Source organism: Artemia sp. Qi Xiang Cuo, chromosome 9, assembly GCF_049724085.1.
Source record: "Artemia sp. Qi Xiang Cuo chromosome 9, ASM4972408v1, whole genome shotgun sequence".
Classification (NCBI taxonomy): domain Eukaryota; kingdom Metazoa; phylum Arthropoda; class Branchiopoda; order Anostraca; family Artemiidae; genus Artemia; species Artemia sp. Qi Xiang Cuo.
This window is the reverse complement of record NC_142802.1, coordinates 23,064,399-23,088,927: the sequence shown is the minus strand read 5'-3', so window position 1 is coordinate 23,088,927 and position 24,529 is coordinate 23,064,399. Positions and strand designations below refer to the sequence as shown.

General features: G+C 34.7%; 1 protein-coding gene across 6 annotated transcripts in view; it reads left to right on the top strand.

Moving 5' to 3' along the window:
- Positions 1-24,529, top strand: part of LOC148948460 (uncharacterized) — a 521,750-nt gene that overhangs the window by 446,638 nt on the left and 50,583 nt on the right. For all 6 annotated transcript variants that reach the window (XM_089094386.1, XM_089094385.1, XM_089094390.1 and 3 more), the window contains 3 exons: positions 2,096-2,213; positions 18,312-18,422; positions 22,377-22,540. In XM_089094386.1, coding sequence (XP_088950512.1) covers positions 2,096-2,213; positions 18,312-18,422; positions 22,377-22,540 — 393 coding nt within the window. The remainder of the gene's footprint in view (positions 1-2,095; positions 2,214-18,311; positions 18,423-22,376; positions 22,541-24,529) is intronic.

The window sequence follows — 24,529 nt, the reverse complement described above, 5'->3', positions numbered from 1 at the left end:
TCCAAAAAAAGAACTGGCATAAATGTACTAAGAATGATGACTGAAATTAGTCACATTTCTCGCAATGCCAGCGCTACTTATGGGACATTTATCTCTGCACCAGCATGGTGTACGAAATGTCTGCTGAGAATAGAATAAAGTGAATTTAAACACAATATGCATATTTTCCCCACAATTTTGAAACTGTGTGCACGTATAAGCGGTACCAATCCATACTCTTTTTCTATCGTTATCAGTTTTAGTATGCAACACTAGGAGACGAAGCTTCGCGTGTGAAGAAATTTTAGACACAACAATGATATTCAGGGTAACCCCCTTCCGGAAATGTATACACTCCGTACCCTGATTTACACAAGAAAAACTTTTGTGTAACTTTTATAGATTTCTTTCTTTTTTTAAAACAAAGATACAAAGGGGAAGATAATTTTCAAACTCTAGGCGTCAGTTTTGCCGTCCCAACCGCCATCCCTGGCAATTTGTAATCAATTTAGGGTTTCTGCCGCAATGATGCCGAGAATTGTTCGGATTTTCTGAATATTCTTTGTCGATCAATGCCCAACAGCTTAGTTAATAATTCTAGCTTTATTTTTCGAATGCTTTCAAACTAAAAACACAGTCTATGATAATTCTTTGACTTATCCTGTATTTTTAATTAGGCAGTGCTATTGCGCTACCTATGATTTTTGCTTTTGCTTTATGTGGCCCGGGGATATCAATGCTATTTTTTAATGTAAATCGGCAAATGTACTACCAAATCAATTTAATCAAAATTCTAAGTAATATTTCAATAAGTCGCGTATATTGAAAGTTTAGCACAACAAATTAGATCTTACAGAGTCAAAATTCATTCAAAATTACGTGCAACTGAATAGCGCAATACCCGTAGCTGTTAGAATACCGATTGGTTCAACTATGGAATTGAGCATATTGTGCTGGGAATGGGGATTGGGGGAATAGGTACTGCAGCATTAGTGATGAATCTGCCGGAAAAAATCCGAGGTTTTATGACACAGTAGACAAAATATAGCAGTATTATCATTCTCTATCTCTCCCATTATAAAAACCCGGACAGGGGTGCGAGTGGAAAGAAACAGGCTAAACAAGCTAAGGCAGAAAGAAGTGGGAGGAGCTTTTTGTTCAGGATGACCAGAAATGATCTGCGATAAGCTTACTGGTATATTCAGAAACAGGCTAAACAAGCTAAGGCAGAAAGAAGTGGGAGGAGCTTTTTGTTCACGATGACCAGAAATGATCTGCGATAAGCTTACTGTCTATAAACTGTGGTTTATGACATCCAGCTTTGCCCACTCGAAAACTTGTTTTTACTATACTACTGACATCTGCAGCAGCTCATCACTGAGAATTTTAGCAAAAGCCAAGCACCAGTACTTAATTTTATGTTTGTTTAACGTATGTTTATTGTTTATTGCGTATCGTGTAATGTTTTTATTTTAACCAAGTAGCGTATTGGCTAAATAGATACTTTTCTTCCCTACTGCTTGAAGAAAAATGTGCTATTGAAGACTTCAGGTAGGCACATGCCACCTTTACTTTTTTTTCATTGGGTGTTCAGTAATATCCAAAAACAGGTTTTAACACATCTTGAAATTACATTTAGGCTGGTCTTTATCACAAACATCCCATCACCCCTTTCCTCTGAAGGATATCCCATGCCCACTTGACTACCGGAGGTGGACACCCTTTTGTCTCCAAATAAAATGCTGAAGCTACGCTTCTGGTTGTATCTAGAGTCTTTTAACCTTTAAAAGTCGGTAAGAGTGGAGATAGGAGTTTTACTGTAAATACCAAATAGGCGAGTTCGATGTAAAACAGTAAAGGGTATTGTAGTAAAGAGGAAAGACGAAGTTCCAGATGCGACAGTATTCCATTTGAGCTTTCAAGAAATCAACTGCTCCACTTTTTTGAACATTTACCTTCACTGTTACTGGTTTTAAAAAAGGCAATTATATTAAAAATGCTCAGGCTGATTTTCCTTTAGATCCTCAAAAATAAAGACATTAAAACGTTAGGAGGGCACAATAGTAATCCACGGAGCAAAAAGTTGTAAATTATGTTCAATTAATTTTAATTTTAGGGGGCGCAAGGCAATGATGGTACCCCTGGCGTCAAAGGTGACCGGGGATTTCCTGGTATGGATGGAGCTCCAGGGACTCCTGGTGACAGAGGAAAGTCAGGTCCTAAGGGAGGCAAAGGTAATTTTACACATTTCGTCTGCTTGACAATGGTGGCTATGAAAAAGGCCCTAGGTTTGCTAGTTATAATCCATTACCTCATATCTTTGAGTATATGCCATTTCTTTTTCTGCTCATTAAGTGACCTGTGAATAAGCTGTATCTTCTCTAATAAATACATCTAGAAAAGAAATTACCTTTAATATTGGCCGTTGATACAGACTACACATATTATTGTCTATATTTAAGCGTACTTTTGGTGTCGGAGCAGTCAATATATTCTAAAACCCTTTCTTTTTCCATGGTATACAAGACTAGTATTAGCGCAGTGATTCAAGCAAATTAGATTCAAGACTGTCACTATCCTAATAGAAAAAAGATGTTCTTCCAGCTTATGATTCCTGTACTTTGTACTTTGCTAATTCTTTTCACTAACCTTTAAATTAATATTAAATGCTAGTCTGTCATTTAAATATCCAGAAAATAAAATTCTTTGGTGCTGACAAAAGAAACTAGAAATTTAAAAAATTTCAAAGCTTGACAATAATCACAACCAGCAAAACGGTTAAAAAGACTATTGGAAATAATAGAATAAAAGGATAGAATAGAAAAAAATAGGAAATGAATGGAGAATAAGTGGAAATTAATAGAAGTAATGCTGAGGAAAGATGTTTTTTGCTTTGATAATCAACGAGTCGTCCTCGGCACAGGAAATTCAGATGAGAAAACCAATCGTAAAATAAAGACTCACCAAAAACAATGCTGACTTGAAAGATAAAACAAAACAAATAAAGATGGGGAAAAGTGATAACTCCCAAGGAAAACTGAAAATTAAGGTAAAGAAGAGAGGGAAAAAACATACAACAGAGTATCTCTACTCCAATTATAAAAGCAACCAAAAAAAGAAGGAAAATTTCATGCATAAATAGATCGACTGTTGTTCAATCAAGAAAGTAATAAAAAAAATGATTTTTTTTCTCAGTAATATGTAATTATGATTATATTTTAGAAAACCCTTGGTTGTCCGAGGAGGGGGGAATTTTACAAGGGGGAGCACCTACCACCGTTTAACTAAACCTGTGTTCATCCAGGTTATCTAAATGGCCTATCTGCAGTCATTTAGGAACTGCTAAGGGTATTAACTTAAAACTTTCAGAGCTACTACAGCTACTATTACTGCGAATTTGACTACATGCGACTGCAACAACGACTACTTGTGGATTTGACTATTAGCGACTTTGACTACAAAGAGTTGCGAAGAAGACGACTACTTGTGACTGCGATTACTTATGACTGTGACTACTTGTGACTCTGACTATGACTACTTCCGACTGTGACTGAAACTAGTTGCAACTGTTGCTGTGACAATTACTACTACGACTACTTGTGACTGTGACTACTTGCGACTGTGATTACGATTATTCATGACTGTGGCCTTTTTGTGACTGTTACAGGTTACGGCTGGGATAACTTGTGACTACGACTCCTTCCAACTGTGACTAGTTGTGATTGCGACCTACTTGCAACTGGGACTACTTACAGCTACACCTACTTGCGACTGCTAATTCGACTATTTGTAACTGCGACAACTTATGACTGTGACTACTTGCGAATGTCACTACTTGAGACTGTGACATCTTGTGACTGTGACTACTTGCAGCTGCAACGCTTGCAAATGCGATTACTTGTGACTTTGACTATTTGTGACTGCGACTACGTCCGTGACTATTTGTAACTGCATCTGCAACTATGTGTGACTGCAACTACAAGCATTTATGGCTGTGACTAATTGTGACTGTGACTCCTTGTGATTACACTGCGACTACTTACGACTGCGACAACTCATGACCACAACTACTTGCAACTACGATAGGGAGTATCTGTGACTACTTGTCACTGTGAATTTAGCCACTTGCGACTGTTACTACTTGTGATCTGCGTCTACTACTGTTTGCGTCTGCGATTGCAACTATTTGTGACTGTGACTGCAATAACAACCGGGACATCTTCAAATGAGGCTACTACTAATGCTTCTGCTTCCACTATTACTTCTAATATTGAACTGAACCAAAGAAATTCAAATGCTACACATGTTGTTAAAAGGGCCTATTTGCAATGTCCCGAGGAAGGGCTTAGGTTATTTAAGTTGAAATATTCTGGGAATGTTATAGGGGGGGGGGAGGGGGTTGTTGAAGCAAATGAAAAGACTTTATAGTCATCCAGGTGCTCAAAAGGCTGTATCTGCAATATATCAGGAACTGCTAAGGATGTTGAGTTGAAACTTTTAGACTATGTTGAGGGAAATGGCGCAATAAATCAAATACAACAAGTTCACCCAGGTTTTTAAAAGGGTGTATCTATATTGATCTTTGGATTGGCCACGAATATTAAATGAAACTTTCAGGGAATGTTAAGGTGAATGTTAAAATAAATCAAAAGCCAGTATTTGCATACAGGTTTTCAAAGCGGCATATCTTCAATATGTCAAGAAAAGTTAAGAGTATTAAGTTGAAACTTTCAGAGGAGGTTGAGGGGAACATTTAACTTAAAGAAACTCTGTGCATCCCAGATCTCAAAAAGTTCTAGCTACAATATCTTAGGAACGGACAAGATTATTAAATTGAAACAAACAGGAAATGTTGATATGAATTTTGAACTAAATCAAAAAACATCATGTGCATCGAGGTTGTCAAAGGGTAGTAAGTTCAAACTTCCAGAAAATGTTAACGGGGATATTGAACACAATCAAAAGACGCTATGTATATCCCTGTTGTCGTAAGGGCGCATCAACAATATCTCTGGGCAGGCTAATGGTATTTAGTTGAAACTTTCAGGGAGTGTTGATGGGGGTGTTGAACTAAATCAAATCATACTATGTGCATGGTAAGGTAGTAACTTACTCAGAAATGGTAAGGGTTATAAATTGAAACTTTCAGGAAATGTTAAGGGGGTGTTGAAATAAATTAAAAGACACTATGTGTATCCAGGTTGTCAAAAGCGTGTATGTGAAATATCTCAAGAGCGTTTGGAGGATAAAGTTTGAATTTTAGGGGAATGTTGAGAGGGAATTTGGACACAATCAAAAGACATTATGTATATCCAGATTATGAGAACGAAATCTTTTCCACACCACACCTTGTAAATGCTTATGTCAAAGTCGCAAACAAAAGAGTTAAAAGAGTCAGAAATGGAAATAGCTGACTGATGCCTCTGATATTTATTCATTCTCTTATTCTATTTTAATTTGCGTGTAATATTTTGAACATTCTCCCAGGCTTATTCTTCTGAGTATATTATCCAAATCTTAGTTCAAGAGCCGTTCCAAACCTCGATTTCAAGCTGAACGAAATTTGCATAATAATATTATTGAAACAATCAAAGCCAACGCTCAGATCACCCAATGTAACTTACTAATTAAATTAGAATTCAATATTTTGATTCTTAAGCCAAAAACGTTAAAATTATGGGAAAAAGTTATTATAAATAACCATTTTATTATTGGTCAATCAAACTTTGGCAATCAAAACGAACATAAATTAATTTTTTCAAAAACTTTTTAGAAAAGAAGTATTTTAAAGAAAAGTAAAGAGCAGTGTTAAAACTGAAGACGAGCAGAAACAAAGTGCTATAATAATTCAAACTTATAACAGCCAGAAAAGTTTTATAAAAGAAAGAAAATAAATCTCTATTTATCAAATTATCTGAACCTCTGTAATAGAATTTTTGAAAAAAATGCATTTGTCTTTACTATGAAAAAACAGAAATTTTGTGTTTTCGTGGGTAGCAGCTTTGGTGTTCTCATGTATATGAGAACATGCATGATATTGGCTTAAGAAAAAGTATGAAACAAAGAAAAGAGGATATAACAAATGAAAAATAAAATCAAATAGGTGAGAAAAAACGAGGATCTTGTAAGCCAGTAGCTAAATATAAAGACGAAAAAAAGCAAATATTTCGACAAGGACCTCAGCCAAGTCGTCCTGAGTGCTCATAAGAAACAAAAAACAAAATCTAACCTTTTGAAGTGAACTCTACAAGAAGAGAAGAAATACTGAATAGAAAAAACAGCCAGAAATAAATGAAAGACAATTCACCAACAATTCACCAATTGGATTGGAAAAGTATTTTTTGCTTTGCGATAGATTTCGCCTGTCTGCAACCTCAATTTTCATTAGATATGCGGACAGGTTGTCTTAAATTAGACTGGGCGAAAATATTGATTGAGTCTTTTAATATTAAGTTGTTATAAATTGGGCTTAAGAAAATATATCCTATGTCTCTATTTATAGCCAAATTTCTGTTTATATATATTTTTCTTTATCTCATTTGCCTCTTTAAAAGATAACGGTAGGCCATTTACAGTAGATATTAAAGTTGCCTCTTCAAAAAGAACTAAATGAACAGGATTTTCAAAGATATGGAGGGCCAAAATAGAATACAAGTTGCCATTCTTATTTTCAAATCTCAGGGACTTGTCTATTGAAATTTTGTGCTCATGCCAACGTTCCCCCAGTTGTTGATGGGTCCTCCCAATGTAAAATTTCTCACATGAACACGGGACTCTGTAGACACCACTACCCAGTATAGGATTAGTTTTATCCTTTCCCGAGTTGAAAAAAATGTTCGACTTTTTGTTAAGTTTTGAAAGAAACAGAGAGATTATGTTTTCTTTTAAATTTTTCCCATTTTGTAGATGAGTCTCGAGATTTATGGTAACGTGGTGAAAGTTTTGTTTTCTATTCCAGGAGTAACTGAAACAAGGGGGACGGGCTCCCTATTTTCCTGTTTTACCTTTTCTAATCGTCTATCTATGGTATTTTCAATAAGGTTAATTGGGTAGCTATTGCAGAGTAGAATATCCTTAAAATAATTTAAGTCAGATTTTACATGATTACGTGAACAGATTTTTAGAACTCTGTCGACTAAAGATATTATTACCCCTCTTTTCACAGAAGGAGGGTGATTTGACAAGAAATGTAGATTCCGATCATTATGGTTCGGCCTTCTATATAAAGAAAATTCAAGGCTAGGAATATTTTTTATAATTAAACCATCCAAAAAAGGGAGCTTTCTCGAATCTTTCAGTTCTACTGTGAATTGAATATTCGAATCAGAAGTGTTCAAATGTGCAAAAAAATATTTCAGAGAGTCCTGTCTACGTTCGCAAACAGACAGAACGTCATCAACGAAACGAAACTAGAGAGATTGTTTCAAGGGAAAACGATTCAAAGTAGATTGTTCTATGAAATCCATGTAAAAATTTGCCAAATAAGGAGACAAAACAGTGCCCATCGGTAGACCCATAATCTGAAGGGATTTTTTTTTCTAGGAACCTAAAATACAAAGAGAACTTGTTGCAAAGACGAACAAGTGTCATTATTGTGTCAATTTCCAAGGTTTTGTGATCTGACCAAGCAGAATTCTCCTCCAATTTTCTTTGTAAGAAGAAATAAAGTTCCTTCTTACAGAAATCAAGGTCGAAATTGAAACTTAAAAACAAAAAACACAAATATATTACTTTTCAGATTATGCTTTTCAATTGATTCGTGATATTTCCCTGTATTTGTAGAAATTTTAAAACTATCGCTTTAGTGAAAGCCTTTCACTGATGCAAAGAAAATAGGATATGTAGCCTGAAGTAATTTAAAGACTAATTTATAAGGCTCTCATTTTTTTTCTGGTCATGATATCAGCAGTTTTTGGTATACAATCATCCTTCTTGAAAAATTCAAGCAAGTTCAGCTTAAGTGGTGTTTCAGTTTGAGGTACCACGAACTTTTCGATTCTTTACATACAGTTCATTACGACTAGCTGAAAATTGAAATTTCACACTTTTGAAAGTAGGAGCTTGAAAAATCTGAATGTGCTTATTGTGTCTAGAGGCTGGAATGTGCTAAATCTGACGGTGTAATTTTCATCAAGATTACTTTTCTCTTTTGTGGTGTTTTCTGCCTTTTTTGAAAATAATTTAAATTTTTTGGGGATCATAACTATAGTTCAGTAGCTATAAACTTTGTGTTTTGTACATGTTTGCAATCATCATGGAAAGCCATTTTTTTATTTAGACATTGTTCTATTTTTTTTTGTTTTTAGGGCTTCAGCTACTAGTAGCACAAGCTGCTCTTTATTTACCGTTCGTTACCATGAACTGTTTAGCAAAATAAACAGAATTCAATGCCTTCTTTTTAGTGCTTCTTATATTTTTATTTGAAATCATGCTTTGGCTATAATTGTCGTTTATAGCTCTCTTATGCTACGAAACGCATAATACCTCGATGCGCTTCACTTGTGTTTAACGAATAATAATCCAGGTGAACTCAGTATGGTATATTTTGGTCGATCTGGTTAAACTTAGGGTCTAGAGCATCAATCGGTTCATTAGTCCAAAAAAAAAAAAATTCAAAAAAAAATTGCTGTACAAATTGAGTTACAAAAGTATATTTTTCTTTCGGGAACTCTAATGGCCCTAAACTCATGTTCTTGGTTTCTCTTATCATTTTTATGTGTTTCCACCTTAGTTTTACTTGCGTTAAATATGTAAAATGGACGCAGTTGATTAGTAAGTGTAATGCATTTGAAATTTAGATGGTCGAAGTATCCAAGGCAGAATTTGTAATCTGTGGGTATAAACATAAAAGTAAGACAAAAAAATATTAAGAGAATGGCTCTTCAGCCAATAAAATTTAAAATACAAAAACATGTAGCGAATATCTTGTCTGTATAACAAGGCTTTTTTCACTCAATAGAAAATAAACAAAAGCAGCGACAATTGTAAAATGACGAGAATTTCAAAAGAAGAATTTAGACATAAAAAGTGAGGAGATACAAGAATGCAGCAGAAATAAAAGCAGAATGTAGATAATAAATCTAAGCAGGGGCGGATCCAGGATTTTCCTTGGGGGGGCGCATAATAGGTTGCTTTAATAAACTTGCAAACAAAGAAATACCCGGCATTTAAAGGGAACCTCGACAATTATGTGTCGTAGGTAGGTAGTGAAAAGGACCCTAAATTTAATATAAAATCTGACAAGGGTTAAAGTTCTAATAAATCTGTTGAAATTAAAATGGTATAAGAATATTGATATAAAAAATAGTAAGTTATAAAAACCACCCCGCCATAAAAAAAATAATAAAAGCTGTCCATCAGCTTATAAAAAAATATATTATATTTTCTGCATAATTATTTGCATTTGCACTTCTGACCACTATAGCGCTTGAGTTAAGTATTTTATTGTAAAAAAAAAAGGTCTGGAGCCATCTTTTGGGGCTATGCACTCTTTGTGACGATTCGTATAGGTCAAACTATTTGGCATGCCGCCTAACTTTGTGGCATTGCTTAGTAACTATGATATTTATGAAAAGTAAACAATGAGGATAAAGATACAACTTGTATATTCGTAAAAGATATATTAAATATTAAATACTAGTTCTTTTAGGGGTGCAACATGAAAAACAGAACGAAGAGATAGAAATGCATAGAACACATTTAAAGTGAGGGTTTTAAGTATAGGCAATAAAGCATTAACTAATCACTGTTTCTTTTTAAAAATAGTGTTTTAATAAACAGTCTCAACTTTGACGAAATCTCAAAAATTTACTAATCAAAATTTTACTTTTCATAACAACATAGTGTATCTTTCCACTTTTTAAAGTTGGATATATTTTGCTTAAATTACATAATTCACAATTTTATAAGAAACAGTCTATTTCCATTCCCGCGATATCTATTCGTTACACGGTTGATGTCTACCTCAATATTTCGGTGAAGGTTCATAATGGCTAGTCCTGTCAGTCTTTAGTCCTGTCAGTTTAGAGTTCTTCGTTAGTATTTCCTCTTCTATCATCCTAAAATATTCGAGTAAAGACCAAAATCGTCAGAAAAACATGAATTCTAATAAAGATACATGTAGGTATGTGCTTCAATGTAAGTATATGAGTCGAAATACTCCTTAAAACACAAATAATTATGTGTTCGTTATTTTTATATTTGATAGGTATATATTGGTGATTTAAATTCTCAGAGTTTCAAGCTGTATTAGATTTCTAATTAATTTTTTTAATCTTGAAATTTTCAGATATTCAATTCAAACGTTAAAATCTTGATATTTCTGTTAAGCACAAAAATTAAAATTTGAAATTTGACTCATACTTAGAATTAAGTAAGAGAATCCTTCTGTAAAAATATTGATTTATAAACAACTAATCGTGGAAGTATGATTGGATGGCACATATCAAAATAAGTATAAAAATCCTCAGCGGTATACAGAGCAGTTTATAAAATTTTGTGGACAAATATATGCGCCCCTATACAAAAACATAACTATATTTTGTGACTGGTTGGTATTGAGAAGGTGATAAATTCTGAAGTAATTTTGTAGTTGCATTCAGTTTCCGTAGTTAACTTAAGTTGTGTGAATTTATACTTTTTATTAACATTTTATTAGTAAATGTTTGAAAAAAGACCTCTGAAGGAGTATTTCGACTCTTGTACTTAGCTTTAAGTATATACTTATACGAACCTTTATTAAAATTAAACAAAAAAAACAAGTTTTTTTAACTGAAAGTAAGGAGCGACATTAAAACTTAAAACGAACAGAAATTATTCCGTATATGAAAGGGGCCGTCCCCTCCTCAACGCCTCTCTCTTTACGCTAAAGTTTTTTACTGTTTAAAAAAATAGATTTGTGAGAAAGTCAAACTTTAGCGTAAAGAACAATGCGTTGAGGAGGGGACAACTCCTTTCATATAAGGACTAATTTCTGTTCGTTTTAAGTTTTAATGTCGCTCCTTACTTTCAGTTAAAAAAACTTGTTTTTTTTTATTTAATTTTTGAACGTTTTTGAATAAATGCAGGTTTTGATCTTCGCTCACAGTGCATGAATAATTAAAACAAAATTTTCATATTAATTTACTTTTATTTGGTTAAATGGCTTTCTCGAAACTTGTTTCATTTTATTTACGAACGTTTTTATTAGTAATAAATACACGTAACTTACGAATTAATTTACGTAACGAACTTCTATCGTATATTAGGGGGTTTGCCCCCTAGTCAATACCTTGCTCTTTAAGCGAAAGTTCGAATTTTGTTCCAATTCTTTAAAAATGACCGCTTAATCACAAAGGCCGTTAATTAGAATAAATAGCTCTTATGAAAGTACTAAAAAATCTCTGGCTTAAAGAGTGAGGTATTGACTAGGGGGTGAACCCAATCATATATGTAATATTTTCTGTTCGTTTAAAGTTTTGATGTTGCTGCTGTTGCAGTTGAAAAACTTGTTTATTTATATTTAATTTCTGATCTTTTTTTAAATAATGCTGGGAAGTCCGGCGTCCCCTTCATAGCAATGTCCCTTCCCCCAAGAAAACTTCCTTCATTTGAAGATCCTCCCACATAACCCCTGACCCCCCCCCCACTACCCGGAAAAATCTCCCCAGAAAACGTCTGGACTGTATACTTCCCAATGACCAATACTATATGTTAACATTGGGGAAAGTTCATAACTTTCAGCCCTCCTCCCGGGAACTTCGGGGGATTAAGTCATCCTAAAAGACATACTTATAATATTTTCGAACATGCTGAACAAAATGGCTATCTCAAAATTTTGATCAGGTGACTTTGCGAAAAAATTAGCGTGGGAGGGGGCCTAGATGCCCTTCATTTTTTTTGTCACTTAAAAAGGACACTAGAACTGTTAATTTCCATTCCAATGATCCCTCCCACTATATTCTAGGACCACTGAGTCAATACTATCACCCCTTGGAAAAAAAAACAAACAAATAAACACGCACCCATCATCTTTCTTCTGGCAAAAAAAATGCAAAATTCCACATTTTTGTAGATAGGAGCTTGAAATCTCTACAGTAGGGTTCTCTGATACGCGGAATATGTTAGTGTGATTTTCATTAAGGTTCTATAACTTTTAGGGGGTCTTTCCCCCTTTTTTCGAAAATCAGCCAAATTTTCTCAGGCGCGTAACTTTTGGTAGGTAGAATTAAACTTGATTAAACTTATATATTTGAAATCAGCATTAAAATCCGATTCTTTTGATGTATCTATTTGTATCAAACTACCGTTTTCTAGGGTTTCGGCTACCATTGAGCCGGGTCCAAATAACCAATACCATATGTTAAACATTGGGTAAAGTTCATAACTTTCAGCCCTCCTCCTGGGGGATTTGAGGGATTAAGTCATCCTAAAAGACATAGTTATAATATTTTCGACTATGCTGAAAAAAATGGCAATCTCAAAATTTTGATCAGGTGACTTTGCGAAAAAAATGAGCGTGGGAGGGGGCCTAGTTGTCCTCCATTTTTTCTGGTCACTTAAAAAGGGCACTAGAAATGTTTATTTTCGTTCCAATGAGCCCTCTCCCGATGTTCTAGGCCCTCTGTGTCGATACGATCACCCCTGGGAAAAAAACAACAAAACAACAAAAAAACAAATAAACACGCATCCGTGATCTTTCTTCTGGCAAAAAATGGAAAATTCCACATTTTTGTAGATAGGAGCTTGAAACCTCTACAGTAAGATTCTCTAATACACTGAATATGATGGTGTGATTTTCATTAAGGTTCTATGACTTTTAAGGGGTCTTTTCCCCTTTTTTCGAGAACCAGCGAAATCTTATCAGGCACTTAACTTTTGATAGGTTTGACTAAACTTGATGAAACATATATTTGAAAACAGCATTAAAATTTTATTCTTTTGATGTATCTATTGGTATCAAAATTCCGATTTTTAGAGTTTCGGTTACCATTGAGCTGGGTTGCTCCTTACTTACAGTTCGTTACACGAACTGTTTGATTCTGAAGAGTTTGGCCTTTATTCTAATGTTTTAGAATGAACAGAGGAGGTGATATGTCATATAATGCAGAGCTTTAATTGGATGAAAATAGGCAGTAAAGGGGCCACCATTTGCTCTATAAAATCCAAAACTTAAATTAATAATTTTTTCACTTCTCATACACTCACTTTCTATTTTACAAATACCCTAAAAAAGAACAATGTTATAAAAACCATGTCACTTCGCAAAAAAAGCCAACCCAAAAAACCAAAACAGACAGCCAAAAAAAGTAATGATATCAATTTCTTCGCCTCAGTGCCATAGCAAGACTCGAAAACGAATTTTTGACAGTAAAAAGAACTAAATATTTTGCTTTTCAGCCCCGTTGCGACAGCACAATCCTGAAATATCGTTTCGACAGCCTAAAGAAGTTAGGATTTTAAACTTCCTCTCTTTGTTATTACGAAATAAAGATTTCGCCTCCCAGTTGGCTTTTGTGGTAATACAGATTCCCTTGATAACCCTAAATTTAATCAAATACTTTTTGGCGGTATGCCTCATTAGTAAAATCTAACAGAGACCGGCAGACCGCACAAAGTAACTGAAACCTTGTTTCAAATTTGTTTGCAAAAAAAAACAGTCTTCGCAATTAAAAAATTATTAAAAACTCAACTATTAGAAACCAATTACAAAAAAATTACTTTTGTCCCAACCCAAAGCAGAGCAAGCGGTCCCAACCACAAATCTGCCACTACGTCAGGGGGGGGCGCCCTAATGGATCTGCCACTGAATATAAGTATATAATTCAAATATACTATAATATTTTTTGGCTCTGTTTTTTTTTAACTATGGCTAAACAAGCACTGTATCTAAATGAAAACCCATAAGAGGACTCTTAAGAAGTCCTTATGGGTCCTTAGTCCTTAAGAATTCTGAGGAAAAAAAATTAAATTTTTTAAAGAAATGCTTTCTTTTATATTTTCTAAAGAGAAAAAAACGTTAGATGAAAACTTCTGCTTCGGGAGCAAGAAGTCCCCGAAGCCGCGCCACGCCGAAATGACGGCGGCGAATGTGTGATTCAGTATCACAGGCGCGCCGAAATTTTTTTGGCGGCACACCGCCGATTCCGGACCGGCGGGGCGCCACGGCGCGCCGATTTTTCTGATTAAAAATAAAAAAAAAAATTCCACTCCACCAAACACGTTCAACCTCGATTTTAGTAAGGATTTTTAAATGGTTGGCTAAAAACTTACAAGAACGATATGACAAAACAGGAATTTGTTGGGCCGTGCGGAAAGTGTTTGTGTTCACCGTCGATCAGACCAAGTAGAATTCTCATTTTTAGCCACTAGACCCAGGGAAACCTATGTTGTGTTTATGTTTAACATCGCATTGTTCCTATAAAATCCCGTGTTTAGTCATTTCCTTCTTGTTAATGATTTGAGCTAATGTGTGTAGGCCTATAACTTTCAAAGTTTGAAGTTCAAACATCTCCTGTTCATCAAATACATACGAAAAGGAAGTGAAAAAAAACAAACAAAAAAAAACCAATAACAACATCGAAAAAACACTGTTTACAAATCAGATACCATGGCTTAACAACTCCAACAATTTTAAATCAGCGGTTACATCACTTCAGGTACAATTTATGTAACAAAAGTGAGTTTGTTCACTCTGCCTGGAGCCATTGATCTTTTTGCAGTCACTATCAGTCCTGTCGTGCTAAAAAGTCGTTTAGCTGTGGTACATGTGGCCGGTACAGCCAGTACTTGACGAGCGTAAGCTGCCACTCGCGGGATCTGATACTAGTATTGGACCTTGGGGTCCCACAGAATGCCGCAAATGGGCTTCTTCTTTGTATCTGCTGAAATAAGTTGTTTTATAAGGGAGAACAATCCTGCACCTTAACCATAGGACTCCTGTGCCGTACACTACAGGTGGAACTAAACTGCACCTTTACCCTCTTTTCTTATCAACACGGAATAACCCTCCGGAATTCTTTTCTGAAAGAAGTGGTCAAGTTATAACGTTTCAAGTCAAAGTTTAAGGCTACTTCAACTTCAGTGTGCTCTGCTAACTGTGCAAAAAAAAAAAAAAAATGTAATTCATTTCTATAGATATATTTCTATACTAGCTCTAGATAATCTACCAAGCGGGAAACTACCGCAAATCAGCATCGATAAATAAATGAAACCCAAAACGAACAAAAATAACAATAAATAACTGAGTCAAACTCAAAACGAGCAGAAATTAACATAAGTTGGGCTCAAAACCCCTATGCCTTCCTAAGGCCAGAACATAATTTGCACTTTACTGAAAAAATAAAAATGTTTTTACTTTTATAAAATCAAATAATATTAACATTTTAATTACTAAATATCAGTATATGTATATTAAACTGACAATGCATATTCATTTGTATTTTTGTAAGTAAAGTACAAATTATGTTCTGGCCTTGGGAAGGCATAGGGGTTTTGATCCAAACTTATGTAAATTTCTGCTCGTTTTGAGTTTGACTCGGTTATTTATCGTAATTTCTGTTCGTTTTGTGTTTAATTTATTTATTGATGATAATTTGTGGTAGTTTCACACTTGGTAGAATATTTTATTTTAATTTTGCTCATTTTTGGTTTAATGGAGTTCTTTACTTTTCTTTGAAAAAACTTATTTTTTGGAAACAGTTTTTTTAATTAATTTCTCTTCGTTTTATACTGACATAGTCTTTTCAGGGAAAAAGAAAATCATACTTTATATCTTTTCGTTTTTTTAAGAATTTATAGTTTGGCCTGCTATTTGTATGCTGGAAAACAATTTTCAGCAAAATTTAACAAAATAGACCCTTATAAAAATCTGGACACAAATAGTAGTGTTTAATTTAGTTTCATACCTCCTCTTGTTGACCTGAAATGGAAAACTTGATAACATTCGCAAAAAAAATTGTTTACTTTCTTTGATAGCTTGGATACACTTACGCTATTTTGATTTGGTCAAATTTTAAGAGCAAAAGAAGCCCTGAAAGTTTGAACATAATTCCCTCAGTCGTTCTTGAGATACTGCTGAGATGCCTTATTGGGAATTAGCATAAACACAGTGCATTTTGATTTAATCTTAAGGCAACATTTAATTTTTAAACAAAAAGGCAAATGGGTGGGTGGGGGTGGTAGGGGGATTAGTTGCCCTCCAATCGCTTTCGACTATTAAAAAGGGCATCAGCCCCTTCTGTTTTCAATCAAATGAGCCCTTTTCGAAGTTTTTACGACAACTCCTTTGATACGAAGTGCCCTGGTCTAAACAACAACAACAACAAAAAAATAATACATTATACCCACATCGATCTTTACTATAAAAATGTCAAGCTTTCCATTCGCTTTCGATTATTAAAAAGGGCTCTAGGCTTTTCGATTTCCAAACTAATCATCCCTTTTTAAGTTTCTACGACAACGCTTTCTATAAACACCGTATATGCCCCCACGGCATAAATTACAACCCTTACCCTAAGGGCTGTTAGGGTGGTTGTAATCCTCTAAGACCTAATTTCCAGAACTTTCAACAACGTTAAACAAAATGGTAATCTCAAAATTTTGATTGTATGTGTTTCGTGAAATGGTGGGCGTGGAAGGGGTGTTAGTTGCCTTCCAATCATTTTCGACTATTAAAAAGGGCACAAGCCACTCCAATCTCTAATTGAATGAGCCCTTTTCGAAGTTTCTACGGCAATTTCTTCGATATGAAGTGCCCTGGTCTAAAGGAAAAAATAATAACTAATACATTGTGCCAACATCGTTCTGATGTAACCCCAGGGAATAAAGAAAAAACCCTTCTCTAAGGGTTTTGCGGGAGCAACCTCCACAAAAAATATATTTTCTCTCTGGACATTAGTTGCTCTGAACAAAATGGTTATCTTAAAATTTTTATTGGGTATTTTTGGAGAAACGGTGGGCGTGGAAAGGGTGTCAGCTGCCTTCCAATCACTTTCGACTATTAAAAAGGGCACTAGTTATTCCAATTTCCAATCGAATGAGTCCTTTTTAAAGTTTCTGCGACAACTCCTTCGATACGAATTGCCCTGATATGAAAAAAAAAAATACATTGGGCCAACATTGTTCTTTACTTAGACAGCTCGATTGCGCTGCCTATGACAACATCCTGAATTGCCTAATGGTCTTTTACCTACCTCTTTTCATCCGAAAAATAAGAAAGAAAAATGAACAGAATTTTAAAGTGGAAGGTAGAATTTTTGTTTCAAGAAAAATTTCTTCTTCTCCTTCCTACGAACCGATATGCATGGCGAGCCCAAGATGACAGTATTTATTCTTAAGAAACAGATTAGCCGGGATGACGGTTGAAGCCCGGAGGTCGATATCGATAACCAAAAAAGACAGAAAAAAAAAAAAAAAAAACGGGGGCGTATTAGTGACGCCGCCGCCGATAGAATCAGCGGCGGCGTGCCGCCGTTTTTTTTCGGCGGCCCGCCGCCGACTTTTCGGCGCGGCTTCGGGGTCTAGGAGCAAGGATACCAGTGCTTTGTTAATTTAAATTGACTGACAAAAAAAAAATTTGTTCGGTAGAGCATCTTTACAGCTTCTCAGCGCATAAGACCAAGACCTAAATCTTTTCAAGGCCATGTTGCTTTATAGTCGTTGTATTTAACAACCAATAGTTGTTTTTCACAAACTGTTTCTCGTTAATGGTTAGGTAAAATCAGTCAAATAGCTAGCACGCTTTTCAAGTCTTCATTTTGATTAACTAAGCCACTGAAGTTTACTCAGTGACAAGTAAAGGATTGAACCCCGATTGTAAAATTAGTTTCTTTCTCAAATTAACTATTTTTTGTCTACCAATTCGGTTCTTTTGTATAGCAGTGACTGTAAACAAAATAAACTACCCTGTTTAGATATTCATTAGTTCTATGAAAAAGTCTTTCTAAATTTTTCACGGAACTTTATCCTCCAACTCCGCTTTTAAGACCGCTAACATATTATTGTTTTAGAGCAAAAAATTCCTGATTACTTTATTCAATTTTTTGTCAAACAATAAATTACAACTATCCTCGAAGGTGCATGGTTTGAGAAAATAGAGACTACAACCATTCAAAACGCGCATAGGATACAGAGCCACCCCATACACATTTTGAAAGATTTCTAATATTTGTGTTCACATTTATTCACTTTCAGAATATTGTGATTGGATTAATATAAATATAAAGAGCCCCATCCCCTCCAAAAAATAAAAACCCAGCAACAGTGCACATTATAGTATTGAAATAGGTATTTGTTAATGTTATAGTATATAAAGTAATAAAATATGTTCATTTGTACATAATTTTATTGTTCAGGTGAGACTGGTGAGACCGGTCCTCCTGGCCCCCCTGGACCTGGAGGTTTTCAGTGCAGCCCACAAGTCGGCAATGAAGCAGAATTTGAAGGTTCAGGTGATTCTGTATCAGGTAAGACTGAAGTTTTCCACTTTACTTCTTGTCAGTGGCGGGTCCAGAGGGGGGAGGGGGCACCCCCCTAGCTTAGTCTAAAGTAGTGTAATTTACTTAATTAACGCAAGTTTGCGTTACTGAAACTTGTTCCTCACGCAATTTTATCGGATCAACCTTTTTTGCGCCCCCCCCCCCCTAAAATTTTTATTTTCGAATCAACCTATTTTGCACCCCCCCCCTCCCTTAAAAAAAATACTGGATCCGCCCCTGCTTCTTGTCAGGCACTTTAAGAATTGATCTCATGTAATGTGTTTTTTTTTCTTAGGCACTTTAACTCCTAAACCTCTGTTCAAGTGTTTGCAAAGTTGAGCTCTTTGAAATTCTTTTCATATTTTTTCAGCTGCCTTCCCACTAATTGCATGAAAGGCCTTTTCAGTTTGCTATGCATAAATATGCGTTACTTCTATAACTTTATTTACAATTGAGCCATGCTTAGCCCGGCAAAACACTTCAGGAAGTCTGACAGAGTTGAGATGAGCCATTCTTAGCAGTGTCGCTCGTCCCGATCATCTTCTATGAGAAGTAATTAGACAAAATTTTGTTTTTAATTTTTAGGAAAAAAGATTTACCTGGTGGCTAGTTCCCCATGAAACACTCCTTATATTGAGCCCCACATTGTAGCTCCTTTGAAAAGATTTACAAGAATTATTAGCACTACTACTGGTGATTAGTCTTTGTAATAGAAAGAGGTAATAGCGATTTAGCATAGTTTTAAAAGATGAAAAAGCTACTACAAAAATCCGCTTTAAATTGGCTTCCTCTAAAAATTTGCGTTCATAAATTACCTTGCCGACCTTTTTAGTGTTAATACTTGGTGATTTGATGTTTACTACGTTATTCTACATTTACGAAAATTTCCCCCTATTTTTTGAAGATTTCAAAAGGGTTTATTGTTTAGTGGTATACTGGGGTCACTTATGGTTCTTTATCCTACATTCATATCACTGAATCTTGTCTTGGTGCTGTCAATACTGTACGCTCTGTATGCTGTGCTGTATGCTGTCCTTTTTTCTAAATCTAGTGTGACTTTTAATTAAACATTCATAATTTTCGGTGCGTTCTCGTAGTTCTATGATCCTGTAGTTCAAGGGGAAGTTCTCAAATCTCAAGGGGAAGTTTTGAAGCCTCTACCTGAAAATCTCATGGTATCTATAAATAAATATAAGTTTCTGTGAATGTATCTCAGCATATTACCCTTAAGCAGTAACCTATGGTTTTTAACCCTTTAGTAAATCTGAGCCCCCAGTGGATTGTTCCCTTGGCTGCTAAAATAATCCATGGAACATACATTTGAGTAATCTCAAGTTTAAAGCAATATATTAAATAAATCTAAGCATTACCTAACCATGTAGCCTCGATATCTGATTCTATTTGAGACAATTAAGTGGAACCCTCCATGGACATGGATTAGAGACATACCATAATTAGTTTCAAGGGTAATTGAAAAATTAAGGGGAGTATGTATTTTCCACATTCAACTTAAATCTGGTATCCAAATGCTTGTTCATATTCTTTGGTGGGTGCAAGGTATATACACAAATGGTAGTAACGTGCAAGTAGGCTATATGTTTGGCATAAGGAGTTTTGAAATTATATCTGTATTCTATCCACTATGGAAACTGTTTCATGTTCCACCTGATATAGATCCTTCTGCTGGTTGAGGGTCTATAACTTAAAAAATTAGCTCTGAAATTCGGGCTTCGACACAAACGCCTTTGAATTATTGCGAAACTTTCAGCAATCAAAATGTCAAAAGTGAATTTGGAATGGAGACTTTTCACAAAAAGACTCCAAAATTGTGCCCATATTTGGTAATATGTTCTCCTTACCATGGTAAGTGGAGCTTGAAAATGTGTAGTTGGTAGTCTTGAAAACGGCTGACCATAATTAGCTGGTTTTGCCATAATTGTAATAATATACTCAGCGGAGTGTAATCTTCAGCCCAATTAATGTTTTAGCGATGTGACTGTTCCTACTTGCAATTAAATAAAAAAAACAAGTTTTTTAAACTGAAAGTAAGGAGCGACAATAAAACTTAAAACGAACAGAAATTATTCCGTATATGAAAGGGGCTGTCCCCTCCTCAACGCCTCGCCCTTTACGCTAAAGTTTTTTAATGTTTTAAAAAATAAAGTTGTGAGACAGAGTCAAACTTTAGCGTAAAGAGCGAGGCGTTGAGTAGGGGACAGCCCCTTTCATATACGGAATAATTTCTGTTCGTTTTAAGTTTTATTGTCGCTCCTTACTTTCAGTTTAAAAAACTTGTTTTTTTTATTTAATTTTTGAATGTTTTTGAATAAATGCAGGTTTTGATCTTGGCTCACCGTACATGAATAATTAAAACAAAATTTTCATATTAATTTACTTTTATTTAGTTAAATGGCTTTCTCGAAACTTGTTTAATTATATTTACGAACGTTTTTATTAGTAATAAATATACGTAGCTTACGAATTAACTTACGTAACGAACTTCTATATTCATATATTTTTAATTTGTTTATTAGGGGATTCACCCCCTAGTCAATACCTTGCTCTTTAAGCGAAAGTTCGAATTTTGTTCCAATTCTTTAAAAATGACCGCTTAATCACAAAGGCCGTTAATTAGAATAAATAGCTCTTATGAAAGTACTAAGAAAACGTTGGCTTAAAGAGCGGGGTATTGATTACGGGGTGAACCCAATCATATATGTAATATTTTATGTTCGTTTGAAGTTTCGATGTTGCTGCTATTGCAGTTGAAATACTTGTTTTTTTATATTAAATTTCTGATCTTTTTTTAAATAATGCTGGGAAGTCAGGCGTCCCCTTCATAGCAATGTCCCTTCCCCCATTAAAAATTCCTTCATGGAAAGATCCTCCCACATAACCCCCGACCCCCCCCCCCTCCACTACCAGGAAAAATCTCCCCTGAAAACGGCTGTATACTTCCAAATAACCAATACTATATGTTAACATTGGGTAAAGTTCATAACTTTCAGCCCTCCCCCAGGTATTTCGGGGGATTAAGTCATCCTAAAAGACATACTTATTATATTTTCGAACATGCTGAACAAAATGGCTATCTCAAAATTTTGATCAGGTGACTTTGGGAAAAAAATGAGTGGGGGAGGGGGCCTAGTTGCCCTCCATTTTTTTGGTCCCTTAAAAAGAACACTAGAACTTTTAATTTTCATTCCAATGAGCCCTCCCACGATATTCTAGGACAACTGGGTCGATACGATCACCCCTGGGGAAAAAAAAGCACAAACAAACAAACAAACAAATAAACATGCACCCGTGATCTTTCTTCTGGCAAAAAATGCAAAATTCCACATTTTTGTAGATGGGAGCTTGAAACCTCTACAGTAGGGTTCTCTGATACGCTGAATATGATGGTGTTATTTTCATTAAGGTTCAATAACTTTTAGGGGGTCTTTCCTCCTTTTTTCGAAAATCAGCCAAATTTTCTCAGGCGCCTAACTTTTTATGGGTACAATTAAACTTAATGAAACTTATATATTTGAAATCAGCATAAAAATCTGATTCTTTTGATGTATCTATTTGTATCAAAATACCGTTTTCTAGAGTTTCGGTTACCATTGAGCCGGGTCGCTCCTTACTTACAGTTCGTTACCACGAACTGTTTGAAAAGGCTGGCTATTTGCGGGTACTGCTCGATAGATGTATGCCTGCATCCAAGTTTGCAGATGCGTGTGTGTGACTTCATGGGAATCTATATGTTACTTTGTTTTAAAGAATGCAAAAATTTCGTAAATTACTGATTTCGAAATTGCGTATATTAACTCTTGTTTTTCTTTTTATTCTCTTTCTAAATATAGAAAATTCCAATAGGTACTAAGAAAAGAAAAATCTGACAGCAAAAGCTAGAAATATAGACCTGAAATCACTTAATCTTTATATTCGTTTTTATAGCTTATGCGTGTCCCAAAGGAGCAAAAGGAGAGCCAGGGAAAAATGGTATTCCTGGTCCACCAGGCCCAAGAGGTGAAGAAGGAAAAACAGGATTAGATGGTCTTCCTGGGTCTCCAGGTCTGCCTGGTCCAGAAGGCCCTATTGGGCTACGAGGACCAGAGGCAGTAAGTTTTTAATATTATTTCCAAGAATTTTAAAATAGAAATCCATTTTTGTAAACTCTTCCATTCATTCGTTAAATGATGTCATGTATATTCTGTCCGTCCAATCCTTACTTTCATTGCCAAATTTAATCTTCGTCTTTCGTTTTCTTTTCTTTATAAACCAGTCAGATTTAAGTCACGCATTCTCATGTGTATGTATATCTTTTTTTTTTCATTGACAGGTATTACACCTGTGGCATTGCGGCAAATAGAACTAATATTGTGGCAAATAAGAAGCATTGTTCTTTGCCAGAGAACTGTCGTCGCAAATAAGACGTGTCAAACATTTTCTAATGTTGCTTGGACAAATATAGTAAAATTTTGTAAGGGCCATGAAGATTATTCTTACATTGATAAATGATGCAAATTATTTCAACAGCAGTCAAGTACAATTGCGGAAGAGAACTCTCGAAACATTAATTAAGAATTAAAATATCCTAGAGTATTGATTTTCTGTAAAATCCATGAGGTTTTTTTGTGTTTATTTTTTAATAGCCCCCTTCCAATAAACCCCACGCTGAAACAAATTCCCACATATGTCAATGTATATATACTTTTCTCAGACCACACTGCCGTTCTATGACGAACAAAAAAATGTTCAAATGGGGATAAATCCATTCATTTAGACAGTGAAAGAGCAGGTACAAAAGTCCAGATATTTGGATCACATATACAGCGGCCGTCATTATAGAAATTATCTAGCATTTCTAGTATACTCTAGTATTTCTATCGTCAGTAGTATTTTTACTGATGACGGTCGCTGTATATGTCATACGAAATATCTGGACTTTTGTACCTGTTTTTTCACTGTCTAAATAAATGGATTTATCCCCATTTGAGCGTTTATTTGTTCGTCAATGGAAGAGTAACTGCCAATTCTTTTTTTTTACATAAGAAAATTCACATGAGCTGCCGTGTTCAGCCTTTTAGGCTGCTTTCCTATTTTAATTCTCGCTGGTATCTCTTCCCACCCCATATGCAAGTAAAACAAAATACCCATAAATGTTCATTATATGTTAAGTTCATATGTTCGTTATATGCTATGTTCATATGTTCATTATAATATACAATATATGTTCTGTTCATATCTTCAATATATGTTTTGTTTATATGTTCATTATATATTATGTCCATTATATGCTATGTTCATATGTTCATTATAATTTTCATTATATGTTATGTTCATTATAATGTTATGTTCATTTGTTCATTATAATGTTCATTATATGTTATGTTCATATGCTCATTATATGTTATATGTTATTATATGTATTATATGTTCATTATATGTTAGGTGTAGCGTTTTGAATTCTATCTGTGTCACTAGCAGGGTTGCAAGCAGACAATATTCTATTTTTGAGTGTTAATATTTAATTTACTAATCTTTCCCCCGTCACTAGATTTCCATTTTATTATATTTTGGGTTTTTAAAATGATCTTTACAATAAGGTGCTAACTTTGACCAAGTATTTTGAATGTGAAAATAATTAAATTCAATTAAAATTAATTAATTAGGTATTTTTAAAATAAAATGTAGAATAAGATTCTAACTTTGATCCGCTCTCCTGAATAGAAGAGCTGCTCAGAGTTTGTTTCGAGAGTGTTCCAATGTAACCTGCGATCTAGTTTTAAAATTATGTTGCAAGTTTTAATTAGATTAATTAAAATGAGTAATTTACCCAACTAAGTTTAGTTAAAATAAGTATTAGACTTGAAATCAAAATTGAAAAAATAAGTAATATACTTTAAATAATTTTTAATATGAGATGCTAGTGCCCTCCATCTATTACGTTTCATTTATGTATGCTTAGATGAACCTTAATGTCGTACTCATAATTTTTTTTTTTGGACTTAGTAAGAAATTGTTGACCAGGAAGAACTGAAACATTTGTTTTTATTATCTCCCATTTGTCTTCCTTATTTTCCCATCATACCCCCACCTTATGTCCC